General features: G+C 54.9%; 1 protein-coding gene across 2 annotated transcripts in view; it reads left to right on the forward strand.

Moving 5' to 3' along the window:
• Window positions 1-16215, forward strand: part of RBPMS (RNA binding protein, mRNA processing factor) — a 181603-nt gene that overhangs the window by 147992 nt on the left and 17396 nt on the right. Inside the window, exons 6-7 of one of the 2 annotated variants that reach the window (XM_036250290.1) lie at window positions 3833-3963; window positions 6603-6843. In XM_036250290.1, the coding sequence (XP_036106183.1) occupies window positions 3833-3963; window positions 6603-6734 (263 nt within the window). In that variant the 3' untranslated portion in view covers window positions 6735-6843. Of the gene's footprint in view, window positions 1-3832; window positions 3964-6602; window positions 6844-16215 lie in introns of those variants that run through there. The other variant, XR_004958136.1, reaches the window with a different exon arrangement.

Below are 16215 nucleotides of genomic sequence, written 5' to 3' on the forward strand. Positions count from 1 at the left end.
GACTGCAACAGTATCCTCAGAGGTGCACCCTTGAGGAGAAAGGACATAGCAGGATCTGGTGCAGGGGAAGGCGTGAGCGAGCCTCTCAGGAGGGCTGCATTGGGCCCAGACGGAAAGCCCTGGCCTGCTGATCTCTCGGGGGTCCCTGGGGCCTGGCTCACCTGGCAGAGTGGTCAAGCGCTTCTTTTCTCATGGGAATCTCACCCACTCCCTGAACCTCATTTCATCCCCGTGGGCCCAGGGCAGCACACTTTCTCGTCCCATTCTATTAAGTGTGAGTAGGAAGGTGCCCCCCTGAGCCAGGCTGCTCCTGCTGCTGCTGCCTGGCCCTTCAGTTGGGGACCCACATGACGGGCCCGTGCTGTGGAAATCCTGTCTCCAGCCGTTGCAATTTTCTCAGACTCATTAACAATCAAAAGAAATGTACAAGTGCAAAGAGTTCGTGCATCAAAGGATAGTGAGTTCCCAGAGTCCTCAGCCTCATACTGAAATGTAGGCGTCCATAGGGCTGCTTCCCGGGAGGCCTGATCCTGACCGTGTCGGGCTGCCCCACGGTCCTGAATTGCTCTGTCATGGCGGCTCTGAGCCAAGCAAGGGGCGTAAGGCTGGTCTGCTTCAACCCTCTAGCAAGCTTCTCTCACAGAACATGTCCAGGATTATGGCTCTCCTTTGCTTTTTCTCGCGCGCGGCATTTTATTCGTTCATTCAACAAACCACGATGTATAGGTACTGTACTAAGCTCTTTGAAAGCAAAATGCATAACAATTTGCTCAAGCAGCTAATAATACAACAAGGAAACTGAGAAGATAAATAACTTACAGCAGTGGTTCTCGAACAAGAGTATGCATCAGAATCACTTGGGGGCAGACTTTCTGATTCAGTAGGTCTGGGGTGGAGCGAGGATCCCGTTTCTACCAAGCTCCTGCGAGCTGCCGCCGCCAGTCGCCCTGACCACTCGGGGAATTGCAGAGAGGAAGGTGCAGCCATGGCTTGGGAGTGCGGAGGAAGAAGGAAATAGCTCCAGCAGTTTTATTTGCCTTTTTTTGTTGTTTTACCTGTTAAATATTTCCTGGGTCAGATTTTTCTGTACTTTGTGAGGCTATAAAAGCTCACTCAAGGTCCCCATGGGCTCCAAGGTACTTCGGGCACGAAGGTCCATGTCAGGCAGGAGAGCCTGTTTGTTCCAGCCCAGTTGCTTCGTTGTTCTTTGTCTCTTCCCCTGCGCCAGCTGCCCGGGGCCTGCCCTCCCAGACGGGCTTCCCAGAGCTACAGGAGGGAGTTCAGATTGGAGATTCTTGAAGAGGAGCTTACTTTGAAAACTGGTCTCTGGGTGAGAGCAGCCATAAGAGCAGCTTTCAAACCGTGTTCTCTGGAACCTGGTGTACCTTGGGGACTGTCATGGACTGAGCCCCTTGTCTCCCACCACCACCACGAAGTCAACCAGAAGAGCTATGCTTTCATTAAAAAGTGTTTCTGGGAAAAATAAGTTCAAAGAAAGGGTTCCACTGCTTTTATTTTTAACTTTGAAAATCACTGCTCTGCCCTGGCTGGTGTGGCTCAGGGTTAGAGCATCAGCTCGTGGACCAAAGGGTTGTGCAGTCAAAGACATGTACCTGGTTGCAGGTTTGATCTCCGGCCCTGGTCTCGGGGTGTGTACAGGAGGCAACCAGTTGATGTGTCTCTCTCTCCTGATGTGTCTCTCTCTCTCACTGTTTCTCTCTCTTTCCCTCTCTCCCTTCCACTCTCTCTAAACATCAATGGAAAAATATCCTCAGGTGAGGATTAACAACAGCAACAACAAAAAAGAAAGTTACTGCTCTGTAACATTTGCTCTGGAGAAATACTGCAAGGATTGTGAAATTTTAGATCTAGTACCTATGGATACTTTCTAAGTTCCTTTAACAAAGAAAGCAGTGGTATGTCTTTAAATAATTAGAAGTTACCACTGGATACTGTTCAATGCACCAAGTGTTACTACACACTACATACCAGCCCCAGAGCTGGCCCGGGGTGCAGACTTGAGTAAGACCCGGATCCTTGAACATGTTAGAAATGATCCTCAGTCCTCCCCCCGGGGTCGCCAGCAGGGACATCTCCTTGGACCCATTTGCGTCACCCTCTTCCTGACTGCGCCTGGGTGCTGCGTGCTTTGGCATTTACAGCAAGCCCTTGTGATTCCTTCACAAGAGGAGAAAGGAGACATGACGATGTGTATCAACGGATTTAGCAAGTGCGAGTTCACCCTACTCTCTTAGGCGTCTGCTTCACCAGCCGACTGTCCCCTTACTCAGTGGCTTTGGGTTTGGGGGAGTTGGAGGCAAATCCCACATTCTGCTGGGTTAGGTTTCGTACAAATGTTATTCGGTGAATTGTCTCTGAGCATCAGTACAGACCCAACGGGGAGCCCAGAGGAAGGTGTTGGGGAAGCCGGCTGGCCAGCCACGTTAGGTCACACACTTGGCGTCTCTGAGCTGCCCTCGAATGGACAGTCGTCAGTCAGCTCTGGCCTCTGCCATCCTGCAGGAGCCCGTGCCGTACTGGCTGGCTGTGGAAGGCCTCGCCTGTCCCCTGCCCACCAAGTCCACCTGCACCACAGGCTCGGCTGCCTCTGGTCGCTCCATGGAGCCATCACCACTTCACACTCAGCAAAGCAGCTTTCTGTTTCCAGCCCCTTCCCATACTGGAACCCTGCCCAGAGCCAGGGAGGGGGTGGGGGTGGGGGGCGAGGATGAGGGTGGCCTCTTAGATGGTGGGAAGGAAGAAGGTGACTCCTCCTTGGATCGCATGCACTGTAGACTTCTGGAAAGTCCCTGAGTGGCGGAGTCACTAATGGCTTTATCAAGTCACCTTTTCCCGACTCCCTCAGCAGCCCTGGGCAGCGCCCTTGACCTACTTGCGCTCAGATTTGGACAGGTGGTAAAAGCGCACATCGAAGTTGCTGCTTCACAGGTCCAGGCTCGTAGCTATTGATCGGAGCTGCTGCTGCCTCTGCTGAGATGCTCCCTCATGTGTTTACTGTTACTTTAATGGATTGATTGCTTCCTGACACGTTCTGGGGCCCAGACACTTGCCCTTCGGTCTGGCAGACTGCGGCTGACCCGAGAGGAACCGGAGCTGCACACGGACCATGCAGACCCGTCAGTTGGCAGCTTGACTCCCGTTTTCCCCTAGAAAATAAGTGCAGTCGGTGTCAACGGCAACTGTGAAGATTCTTATTTGCATCTTTGTGGAGTTTAACTTGAATCAGGATACTCAAGTCTTTCACCTCCCTTCTCTGAACGTTTAACAACTTCTACGCTGTGGTGTAGGCACAATGTCTGGTCCTGGGCTTCTAACTGCCAAGTGTAAAATGCTTGATGATCATCATTTATTTATCTATTAAGTACACTGATAAACAGCAAAGTCCTCCAGTTCTTCTGGTCAGTCGGGGTCCTGCCAGGAAGTCGTTGTTCTCCCAAAGGCTCTGCAGTGGGTTTTCAAGAGAGATCTCCTGGTTCTTTGTCTTGCTTTTCCCCTTAGAGGGCCACAGTTGCTGTTATATGTAGAAATCCCCACTGTTCTCGGGCCCCCGGCTCCGGCTGGAAAGACATCAGAGTGTCCGGGGCAGAGCCTGCCGGGCGCCCCACAGGCCGCAGGCCACAGCTACACACTGCTTTCTCTCATCATGTCCCATCCCCTGCTCGGAGTTTGGGGACCAGAGCCAACAGGTCACTGAAAGAACGAGAGTAATGTGACCTCTGACACGGATGGGGGCTTGGGGTTATTGGTGTTTTGTTCTGATTTGAAACCAGCTGTTGGTAACCACTAACTCTCCCTTATTCTTTTCTTGCAGATGAGCTCACAGTGCCTGCACTTTACCCCAGTAGCCCTGAGGTGTGGGCCCCGTACCCTCTGTACCCAGCGGAGTTAGCGCCTGCTCTACCTCCTCCTGCTTTCACCTATCCCGCTTCACTGCATGCCCAGGTAATTCATACCCATCGGCCACGACTTCACTCCCCACCCGTCCCCTCAGAGCTGGTTCCCAGAGCGCACCATACCACTAACACCTATCCAGCTAACAGATCCACCTTCGAGAGACTACTGATCCCCTCTCAATCGAGCTGACACACTCCTCCGGGACTGAGAGGACCATCTGACAGCCATGATGTCACCCACTGCCTGATGTTTGCCCCAAATGACACCTCTCTCTTCCTTAATGATCTCACCCTCATGTCACCCACGAGAGGCTGGGCCCAGGTGACCTGCCCACCCCCAGTCCGCTCGAGGGCGGCGCCAGAGCACAGGTGTGTGTGCCTTGTCGTGTGGAAGGGCTGCAGGGGAGGTCTGCCCTGGTCGCAGGAGTGATGTGTCTGTGTGTGTGTGTACCGAGAGTTTTCTCTCGTCTTCTCTGGGAGCCGGTGACTGCCGGGAGGGAGGGCTCTGCCTCGTGTTGCAGGAGAAAGGAAGGGTCCCTTTCTCCACTCTCAGGAAACCCCGAAGAGACGAAGGTTCAGTAGAGTGTCTAGAATGTAATTACAGGCCTTTGTTCTGACCAGCTTTTTTTTTTCTTCTTTGTTAAGAATAGCCTGAGTTGTATAAACAAACTCCCTTGTTTCTTCACAGACATGACTGTCTACCCACCAACCCTTTCTCTCCCCTTGGAGAGGATCGCTTTGCTTTTAGTGCAGGAGGTAATAGTATCACGAGGGAACGCGTGACGATCGGTAGTGGGAGTGACAGACAGGGCAACTTTCCCCCGTCTTGCCGCACAGTCGTGTAACTGCTCTAAAAGCAGGAGAGCCTGGTTTCTACAAGCGTGTTGGCTTGGACAGGTGGGGCTTTTCTTTGTTCGGTTTGCTTAGTGTTTATTTACAAGGCTGGCTGAAATAAACAGCTTCCCAGAATCCGCTTCCTTTTGCCTGAGAAGTGCGCTGTGCAGAACTCACCGTGTTGCGTAAACACGACGAGCAGCCGGGGAGGGTGTGCACGGGCGGCGCCAGGCGTGCTGGCGGCTGGACGTCCTCCGTTCCCTTCCAGCGGCGCTCCCTGCTGCCCGCTGGGCATCCCGGGCACCGGGCACCGGGCAGCGAGCGCAGAGACGGCCCGCGCGCCGGGGCCCCAGCAATGATACCCTCTGCGTTGGGAAGACAGGCAGAAAGTATGAGGAGTGAAGAAAAGTATAGGTGGTACTTGGTCCAGAAAAGAAAGGAGCGGGGTTATTCCGAGACCAGGTGCCCATGTCCAGATTAGCTGTGCTTTCGGCTCCTCCTTCCCCTGCTGCTTCCCCCCTTCAGTCCACGTGATGCTCAGTGCCCTGGACACGCAGGCAGAGGGAGGAGGGGCGGAACCGGAGCCTGCTTGTCTTCTGCTGGGCCGGCAGCCCGCTCAAGTGGGCCCAGAATCACTTTGTAGATGACATGGAACAACTCAGAGCCCCCTCCGTTTGGGCCCCCGGCACCCCACCCCTGCCCTGTGTGGAAGGGTTTCCTCTTCATCCTCTTCCTCTTGCTAGAATGCTTAGAATATGGATCAGTTGACAGCCAAGACAAGTGTTAATAAAACCTGTGGACAGGGCCAAGTTTGCATGGTCTTCTGACTACCATGGTCTTGGGTAACCCACAGCAAAGCCTTTCACCATTGCTCTGGAAAAGCAAGAATTGATTGTAACAGAAAGGACTGGGGGTAGTGGCTTTTGGCCATGATATCCGGGTAATCTGCCCTTACTTCATTCATGTGACGGATGAAATCCGAGTAGTATCTGGGGCTGTGGTGAGAAAAGACACTAAAGAGTCTTAAGAGATTAGGAAGCCCATGCCATTGTGAGAGAGGACGGGGAGAGACGGCACCGAGCAGATGGACTCAACCCTTGACTTAACGGGATGCACTGCCCAGGGTGGCGCCTTCCCTGTCAGCTCTTCCTGGATCTGGACACTTTCCCAGCCCAGAATCCACTGGCTCCGCCACCTGGGTCCTAGCGGTGGTGGAACTCTCGTCTGCTGTTGGTGAGGTCCTTGTGCCCGACCCACTTCTTGTTTCGAGTCATTCCCAGCGCAAGCTTGGGTTCTGTATCCCAAGGACTCGTGAACAGATGTGTTATTTAAATGTCTTTGTCCACTGTGAGCATCATAGAACACACTGGCAGAGGCTTTACAGATCCACTGGTCTGACCACTGTACAGAGGAGGAGACAGACCGGAGAAGATGGAGACAGTTACCCCAAGTTGCAAGTGGCTCTGCTATGAGTAGAGCCAGGTCACCTGACTCCCGGCCTGGCTCTTCCCACGCCACAGCGCTGGCCCACCAGACTTATTCTTTGATGGAATTTTGAAAAGGCCTCACTCCAGTGACTCCTTGGATCTTTCTTCTCTAAGTAGCTGAGAAGCCTATAAGAAGAGACTGGAGGCAAAGACAAGGGAATCAGAACTTAACCTTCACCAGAGGGTCTGAGAGAGTTGTAATTACCTGGAGGTAGCGCAGTGGGGAGACCAACCGGAGCATCCCCTTGGTTGTAATTCCGTTTTGTTTTGGAAATATTATATGTCTTTGGAGAAGCTTTTAAATTATTTTGCTTTTCTCAGCAATGTTGTGCTCTGTTTTGAGACATGGATTTTTTTTTTCTTCTAGTGTTTCTGTCCTGAGGCAAAGCCCAACACACCTGTCTTTTGTCCACTTCTCCAGCAAATTAGATTTGTCTCTGGGAATGTGTTTGTAACGTATCAACCTACTGCAGACCAGCAGAGGGAGCTCCCAGGCTGAATTTGCTTGTTAGCAATTCCCCACCCCCCTCCTCCCCCACCCCTTTTGACAAAACTATTTCTTGGTAACATTTGAGAGAATTCAATAAAAATTTTAATCAGAGCAAAAACCATCTCAAGTAGAGTGCAGCGTTTTGTGTTCATGATGATGTGATTTTGGAGTAAGATGTTATCTCTGGCTGAGATTGTGGGAGAAGTGGGCCCAGTGACACTCAGTGTACATTCTGTGGGACAAGGACTTGGACCCTCTGGGGGAGACTCCGCCCAGAGCTGAGGCCTCACTGCCGCTGCTTCTGTCTTCTTGGGCTCCTGAACCATCTAGAGCTGCGTATTGGAAGATTCTCATTCTAGCATCCATGGGTCATACCTCCCAGGAGACCTGGCTTCAGCAGGATGTGTGTCCAGCTAGTGGAAGCCTGTATGACCAAACCCTGTGTGCTCCAGTTACCCACCCGGTCCAGAGGAAGGAGGACCCAGGAGACAGGAGTTGTCATGGAAAAGGAGTGGCATCACATGTCCAGTTCTGCCCCACCTGTCTGTGGTCCGGTGCCTCCATCTCTGAACTGAAGACACTTCGACAGCAAATCCGTCTTTAAAGAACTACTGGATGTGGTGTCAGGACTGGGCCTCAGAACTGCCTCGTCTTTGCTGCGATGGAAAAGCTACTTGGCGCAGCGAACAGCTGACTTCTAAGAAGATCGTTAATATTTTTAAACATGATCATCCTGTTTACTTCCAAGGTCGTTGGTATTTGGATTTTATTGGCTGTATTATGTAAGCCACTGAACAGGAGAGGAAGGCTTCATCCATGGCTTTTAGGAACACAACACTCTGCAGAGGACACCCAGCTGTCCTGTCACCTCGGGGTCACACATCGCAGCTTTCATCTGGTTCATTTTTGCTTTTGGTCTTGTTGCTGACGGGCAGTGAGAAGGTCAGTAAAGCACAGCCCTCACTACAGTCCGGAACAGCTCCACGTGCCCTTGGCCAGGCCTGTTCTTGGGCCAGAACCTGCACAGGTGAGTAGGACGGAGAGGGCAGGCCCTGGTCCCCTGCTTGCTCTCCAGAAGCGCCCTGTGCCCTGAGTGACAGCAGCTCTGGACGTGGACATGCCCCCTGCACACAAAGGTTCTAAAATCGCAACACAGACTTCCCAGGGCAAGACCTGCCCCTTGGGAGAGCCCTTGTGACACACTGGAAAACTTTAAAGGTTAAATCCAAAATAAATACAAAAATGGGCCCTGGGAAAAGAGGCACAGCAAATAGGGAAGCGAGATCATGGGGGGACGGGGGGAGCCGGGATGAGAGCGGGGGACGGGCGGTGGCCAGGCGGCAGGTTGTCCCTCCAGCACTGCCCTGACCGGGCGTTGACACGGCAGTGCTGTGCAGACTTCTGAGCACCTCACTTTACAGCTTTTCTTGAAAAAAAACAAAACGAATTTGATTAAGCATCTTGTCTGTCCTATCTGTGCCCTGTAGAGAATACGAAGGTAAAGAAGACCAGATGCCTGGTTTGGGACGGGATGTCGGTTAAGTACGGAAACCACAGAATGGAGTGTCTGAAGGGAGGCAGGGTGTAGGGCAGGTGTGAGTGACTCAGGTGAGCAGCAGCCCAGCGGCGTGGCAGCGATGGGACCCCCACACCTGCTGGGACTCAGAGAAGGACTCTTGTCTTCCAGATTCCCCCTCCTGTCAGAAGGCAGTAGCTAATGCTGTGACGGTGGGTGGTCCCGCAGGGGGACCTGTGAATAAACCGTCTCTGGGACCCATGAGAGGCAGGTTCAGCACTTTTCCAGCCAACCAACCTCCCAAGCTGAGGGAGGGGCCGTGAGGTTCAGGGTCTGTCTTCTGAGCACTGCAGGTCGCATCAGCCCTTAACTCCTACCCTCCTTGTCCTTGAGGCCTGGCTTTCCGGAAGGTGTGGCCTCCTGCAGCCCAGGCCTCGGGGCAGTTTGGGCAACCACAGCTCTGAAGGACGGCAGAGGTGCCTGGGGGCTGTTCGGCCCAAGGCTTCCCATTGTTTCAGACGTAAATGAAACTCGCAGTCCTCTGACATTTACTGTCCTGTCCAAACCTGCAGCTCTGCAGGCCCGACTGCGAGGAGAAACCAGCCTTCGGTGCTCCTGAAGGGGCCAGCTTTGCCTGGCTCCCGACTGTGTTCAGCACGGGGTTACCTAGGGGACCTGGCTCACCTCCCCGGGAGCCCGGGGTCAGGCAGGCCAGGCAGAGTGAGCACGGGCGGCGTGTCCCAGTCTCCAGGAGCCCAGAGCCGCCAGCCTTCCCAGCGCCCTGCTCTGGGCTGGTTCTCTGCCTGCTCTGTGAGGCCTGGCACGAGCCCCTCGGGAGAGCCGAGTCCGTGGGGTGACCAGGGCTGGAAGCGCAGGGCTCTGCCATCTGTAAGCTGTGACCTGACTGAACAAGTCCCTTAACCTCTCTGAGCTTCAGTCCGTGGGACTAACGAGCCCTCACGTGAGACTTAAAGGAGCGCCTGGCTCACACTGGGGGCTGGGCTCACATTCGCCTTGGAGGGAGCATTCGCCTCTTCAGTGGAGAGAGGAGGCCTAGGAGCAGCCACCCTGGAGCTGTGACAGGTCAGCACGAAGGTCGCTCTGCACATCGCGACACAGCAGCAGAGCAGGGCTGCCCCGGCCTCGTGGCCACAGCCAGAGGAGGAGCAGAGGCTGGGAGAACACAGGAGGGACAGGAAGCAAGATGAGGGGCCGGCGACAGAGCAGCGGCAGCCAGCTGCCTGGTCTCCGCCGCGTGTCCCCCAGGGGAAGTCCGCCCACAGCCAGGCCCCACCCGCCCGCCGGAAGCAGTTCCCTGGCAGGAAACGGATCGAGAGCGGGAAAAGCTGGATCCCGGGGAGACCAAGAGGTCTTTTGCTTTACTCATGCCCACTGTCCCTGAACGTTCCAGCTGCCACCTCACCTTGCCTTCCTATCTGAGAAGCCGGACTGAGCAAGACCGCGGGTCGCCGGCCCATCCTCCCTGGGCTTTCGGGCTTGTTCTTCCCCCAGTCCCGCCAGGATTCCGCCAGCCCGCTCCCAGGGGGTGGGGTTACATCTTGCGCCTTGTGACTCTCTCCAAGGTCCTGTGGCTGAACCCAGGGAGCCCACTCCTAGCCAAGCACTCCACCCTGTCTGTCTTGTCCGTCCCTCTCCCTGTCTTCTGGTACCTGGAAAACTAAGGCAGTGAGACATCAGCACTTACCCTGGCCTCGCTGGCCTCTAGAAGCAGCTGAAGCCCTTCATCCAGTGTGGTTGGGAAGCTGTGCCTTGGCCAGAGCTGGGCTCCCGAGCAGACGTGCCGCACTGGGCAGCCTTTGGCAGCGCTGCTCCGAAACCAGTCAGGCCCCTGGGGCCTCGGCCCTGCCCAGGGTCCTGGATCCTGATGCTGGAGCAGAGCTCACAGTGGGCCTCCCACGACCGCGAGGGCAGCGGGGTTGCCTCCACGGCGCGCTGGTTTCCAGGTTTCTTAAGCATGTTCCATTTTGTCCATCTGTGAGGCTGAACCTCGAGATGCTTTGTCTGTGTTCCTGGGCCCCGTTGCCGTAGGAGCCCACCCCTGAGTCTCGGGGAGTCACACCTGCCTGTACTGTTGGTGAGCCCGCCGGACAGTCAGGGGCTGGTGACAAAGGCGGGTCTGACCGGCACAATCGGATGGTGCGAAGGGCCCAGCACCGCAGGTTATGGGAACTCAGTCTTTTCCGTCAAACAGGCGCCATTTTAATGGGGTTCGCTGCCCACTCTGTGAACTTTTTAAAACATCTCACTGACCTTCAGTTTCCTCATCTAATAGGAGTTAGAATGAACACCTACTTCATGGGCTTATTTTGAGGGAAAGAGGGAAATGCTTGGCATAGAGTAGTAATTACTAAAGTAGCTCTTCCATTTCTTTCTTTTTGTTGGAACTTGACCTGGCATGGCCTAGGGGCCCCCAAGCCTCTCTTTGTAGCTTAGAAGCAGTCAGGGTGCAGAGACTCAAGCCGACCTGGGGCCCGGGCTCTGTTCTGTGGTAAAGAGAAGCAGCTGGGACCAGGGCAGAAACGACACCTGTGGCTGGGGTGTGTGCAGGGGGTGGGGGAGCCCTCTGGCTCAGGCAGGTGGCCGTCCACCTGGGGTTTGAGGCCTCGTTGTGTAGGGATTGGCACCCAGAGAGCATCTGAAAGTATGTAAAGTCTAACTGCTTTGGGAATGAAACCAAGGCTACAAAGAAACTTTGGATTATGAAACGTAGCCTTCCTACAAAGAAAGTGAACTTCTCCTGGAAGAAAACCCATTGTGACAGGGCAGAAAGGAAACTCAGCTCCAAATGGAATCATGTTTTATTCAGGATCGGTGCTGCTGGTGGGGAAGGCCAGAGCGCAGAGACAGGAGGGGAAAGTGGGGCGCCCGGCTCCCCGCCTCGTCCACTCTGCCACGGCGTTCTTCTCGCTTCACCGAGCTCGGCTCCTGGGGACCTCTAATGGCCCTCGAGAGCAAACACAGTTAAAAATTAACCCACTGACAGAATTAAATATGGATGACAGGCCCCCACCATGGACTTAATCTGACACAGGGTGTTATACGCTTGAACGCCCTCGACCCAAGTGGCGTCTTGAGTGAACTTCTGAGATGTCTGAGCACATTTCACATGCCTGCTTGGAAATCAGAGCCCGGCTTGTGCTCAGGACAGGCAGGGAATGAGTCTAAAAGCCCAGGAGAGAAAATTATCCCGGAACGTTTGTTTCATTACGCTAAGCCCACCCTTGAATGGCTGTAGCAGGAGGAGGTCACAGGCCTAGCACCTTGCAGTTGGGGTCCCAATCTGGCTCCTGCCCAGGCTCAGACCTCAGCAGGGCCCCGCCTTTCAGAGTGGGAGGTTTGCGGGGACACCGCTGGGCTGCGGCATGGCCTTCTCTGGCTGGGACTTTCCTGTTCCTCCCCTTCCCTGCTGTTGGGCTGGATAAGATCGCAGACTTGGTTTTTTAACCAACTCGCGTAAGCCTTGACAGTTTGCCTCAACAGTGGCAACTTGTTTAATTGTCCGAGGCCAGGAATATGAAATGCCAAACGAGTGGTGAAGAATGCTGATTGCATTCCATGCCCTCTGAGTCTACTAGGAAGGGGCAGAGGGAAATGGGGGGCTTGGGCTGGGAGTTTCCTCACAGAGGGCATCATGTCTTGAAAGAGAAGTTCCTGAGAAGCGTTCTTCCAGTTCTGGTGCATACTTTACTAGAAATGGGAGGGTGTTGTTTAAAAGAACCCTGTAATTAGTCTCATAAAGAGGTTCGTCTTTATTGTGCTGTGATCATCACTCCTGTTCATTTGGTGAGTGTGGAGTTCCTTGGATCGGAGTGTAGGCATCTGGCTCGGCAGCCTCCCCCTCAGCCCGCCAGCCTTCAGCCAAGTTTGCTGTAGGCCCTGACGGCCTGTGTCCGGTGACGCTCAAGAGTGACAGTCCTCAGGCCTGGAGCGAGTGGCCACAGGTGACTAAGTCTGCGAGTGGCTGCCGCAGCTGGCTCCATGTTGGGAAAGCCCCGGCAGGAATTCAGGGCTCCCTCCGAGGGCCGGTGGAAGCACCTGCCTGAGCACATCCGCGCCTCAGGAGGGTGGGCGGGCTCTGGGTGTGGTGCGGGAAGTGTGCCTGCGGGCATGGCATCTGCTCCGGGAAAGGGGAGCACAGCGCCCTGCTCCGAGACCTCTGAGCACCAGCTGGCCTGGGGGTCTTCCAGCTCCAATTAGCGTTCTCAGGAGCCGAAGCCGTATGCTGTACCGGGCCCACCAAACACCACCCAGAGGGGCCTTCCAGACCAACATGTCTCAACACCCACCACCATTAGCTGTTACATAATACAAAGATTCCGTGGTCAGGTAAACTCGGAGAACCCAGGGTTCAGTCACGTCCAACAGGTCTCTTTACTGTGGACCGTCTCAGCCTTGAACGTGCGATGTGTGTCTGGATCTGCTGGAAGGAGACGTTTCTCCCGAGCCCGCTGGACTGCAGAGCATCTCTCTGGTCTTCTGGCCACACGTTTGGAAGCCTCGTTCAGGAACAGTGTCGCTCACACTGGGGCACGAGCACCATCGCCGGGGGCCCGTTCAGTGCAAGTGCTCGGGCCCCATCCCGTTTCTGCATTTCTGACATGGTCTCAGGTGACGCTGAAGGTCTGGGTACCACACTCTGAGAACCACTGGTTTAGACTAACCCCTTTATTCCAGAGAAGACAATGGCTAAACTCGGGGGTATTTATGAATAATGGCTGCCATCACTGTGCCAGGCCCCTGGTAAGCACTTCTTGTGATTCTCTCTAAAGGCCAGTGTGCCGATGGGAGTCAGTCACTGGAAAGGGGACACACACTCTGATGCCAGTAGTTACTGTCGGTGCTGCAGGCTTGTGGGTCAGGCAGGGGCTGCCCTCTGGAGACCAGGCGGGGTCTTCCTGTCCTTGGCAGCACTGTTGGGAAAGTGAAGTCAGCATGTATTTTAATCCTCTGGGCCTTAGTTTCCTCATCTATAAGTGGAAGAGGATGGAAATTATTTGTGTAGATACTTACTACTTTTCTCTAGCATTCCACTTTATTTTTGCTGAGTTATTTTTTTGCTGGGTGCCCTCCTGCTCCTGTCCAGCGCTGAGGTGGTGGAGACGTCAGCGGGCCCGTTCTAGAAGAGCGTTTTGGAAGCAGTGTGCCCTGGATTGTGCCCTGGACAGCAGTGTCCCAGGCCTTCATGCCGCTGCTCCACTCATGTCGCAACCCCGGTGACATGCTCAACAGTCACAGAGGAGATAATCAGCACTAGTCTGGGCCAGAGATATTATGTTAGAGGTTCTGACAGGGACGGCAGAAGCCCCTTGGTCGTATGCAGGATTGTGAGTGGGAGTTTGTACGAGTGTGTGCACACATGCGTTTTTCTGCAGAGGGATCGTTGCCATACACGGAAGGTCAACTGCCTAACTCGATCCCTGCTGAACTGCCCATGGAGCAGGAGTCAGGGACGTGTGGGTTTCCCTGGTGTTTGTGGCACACCCACAGCAGCCCCTTGACCACAAGTGACCTGGGGCCAAAACCACAGCAGAACCAGCAGCCCAAGTGGGTGTAAGGGTTAAACCTTTTTTTTTCCCCAGAGGACAGCAGTGAGTAGCACAAAACAGCTTGTTCACCTGGGCCAGCTGCCTGGACCTGTTTTCACCATGAGCCCTGCTGCCTCTGTAAGAAACACTGATGAGAAGCTCTGGCTCGGCCCTGGGGACACTGCCCTCTGCTGGACGGTGGGTGCAGCTGTGCCTCGGAGCTAGAAGAGGAGGCAGCCTCCCTCGGGTGTCTGCGATGCGGTGAGAAGAGCCTGCCTGCCCTCTTGACAAGCGCAGTGGTTCTCGAGCCTTGAGGCACAAGAGTGATGAATTTCTGGGCCTGTCTTTACTCCATCACCTCCATGTCCTCCCCGAGAATCAGCCAGCGGGCCAACTTCACCTCAGCTCCGCTGAGCACAGCTTTCCCTGGACCCCACGCGCGAATCAGCCTGCTTGTCACCCTGGAGGGCTCGGGGCTTCCAGAGCAGGCTGGCGGGAGCACTCGGGTCCCACAAACTGCAGGCCGGTGTGACTGAGAATGCGAGGGCTGTGTGTGTGGAAGAGACGAGTGCGAGAGAGGTCAGAGAGGCTGGAGTGGTGTGTGCGAGACGAGGTCCCCCTTTCCACAGTCACCTGCACTGAATCAAGAATCATGCCACCCACTCTGCAGCTCTCCTGTGTCTCCTCTGTGAAACGCCCTCGTGCCTTGGCCTCGAGGGCTCCGCGCCCCAGCCCCACACCCAGGCGGCACCCTGGCCACCACAGCGCTCCCCCAACCCTGGTGCACACAGACCCCTCCCCCTTCCACACTGTTCGGGTTCCCAGTCCTTCACCTGCCACAGGGCTGTGCCCCGTCCCACCCTTTACCACCAGTCTCAGGAAGGCAGCTCCAGCTCTGCCCTTTGCTTAGAGCAAGTGGATTCAGATGCACAGAGCCATAAGCCATGGGTAGGTACACGTTTTTGTGTCTCTGTCTTCCTCTCCTCCCTTCTGCCCTCTCCCGCTTCCCCTGCTCTCCACCGTCCCTCTCCCTGCTAGTGCTCCAGCCTCCCACATTGCCCCTCTTGGTTTCCCTCCTCTTCCCTGCATACACCCCTAAGTTCCCAAAAGGACATTTTTTAGCCTACCTTCGTGCAGAGTTTCTGGTCCCGTGTCCCCTTAGTCGCTGTGTTGAAAACGACTCTGGCCCTGTCTGAACCGAGCTTCAGTACCTGTTGGTGGTTCCTGGACCCTCTCCCAGGGCCCACTGAGCTGGTCCTCTGATTTCCAGAAAATCTGCTATGGTCCCTCAGAGGGGCTCTAATGCACAGCTGGCCCAAGGGGTTCCCCAAGGTGGATTCCTGGTGTAGGCAGAGCTCAAAATGCATCCCCAGCCCTTTTAAGCTTTTAAGTCCACTTCCCAAGTTTGTGAGACCAGGCACCTCTGGCCCAGGCTGGGAGAGTGAGTCCCCAGGGGCAGCTCCTCCCCTGCACTGACAGTAGGACAGGAAATAACCATTGGGGGAGGGAGAGGTCGTGCAGTAGAAGGAAACTCCAAGGACTTTGGGGACCAGGGCAAAAGGCCAGGGTACCATCGTGGGCCTTTCTAGGACACATTCTTAGCCAGACCGCTTAAGCAGGAGAGCTAGTGAGCCTGAGCCCACTGGCCCTGTGACCGTGGGGGACACCATTCCGAATGCCCAGGACTCGGTGATTTCCCTGCTGTAAAATCAGGGATGATGAGGTGGGAGGTCTCACCGGTCCCCCAAAGCCCCTGGGTTCAGCAGAGTTGCCGCTCGAGCCTCAGGCCCCCTGCACCTCCACTTCATCTGCTATGCTTTGGAGACCTAAGATGCCATGTGAAGAAGGGTTTCTGATGCAAAATGTTTTTTAAACCACTCACATAGATTTGACAGGGTTCATTTCCTCCTAGCATCCCATTTTGCTCTGCAAAGGTTGTCAGGTGAACCCGTTTGGGCCCCACCCCCACCCCATGTTGTAATGGGCTCAGACCCCCTCCCCCAGCCGAGCTTCCCGGTGCTCAAGGGGTGATGGGAGGCAGAGAAGCTGTGGCAAAGGGGCACCTCTTGCCTCTGTCCAAAGGCTTAGGAACAAAACGGATGTTGCTATAGATGGATGTTGGTGAAAACCAAAGTACACTTGCCCTTTTGTTTGTTTTTAACATTTTCCTCAGTACAGGACCAGGAACATTCTGCCCAGTGGACAAAGCATCACTCGACCCTTTGGGGGTGGGGGGGCCGGCCTTCCTCTTTGGAACCCTAATGGAAGAGCAGGGGCTGCAGGTCCCTCTGAGCAGTGAGCAGAGGGCTCAGGGTACCAGACACCCCGCAGTGCCAAGAAGCCAGACCCCTTGCCTAAAATAGAGACAGAATCTCCAGTCCTGGCCAGAGCACCTCTCAGAGTCCCTCCCTCCTCAGAGCAGACCGGG

This window comes from Molossus molossus, unplaced genomic scaffold (assembly GCF_014108415.1).
Source record: "Molossus molossus isolate mMolMol1 unplaced genomic scaffold, mMolMol1.p scaffold_m16_p_9, whole genome shotgun sequence".
Classification (NCBI taxonomy): Eukaryota; Metazoa; Chordata; class Mammalia; order Chiroptera; family Molossidae; genus Molossus; species Molossus molossus.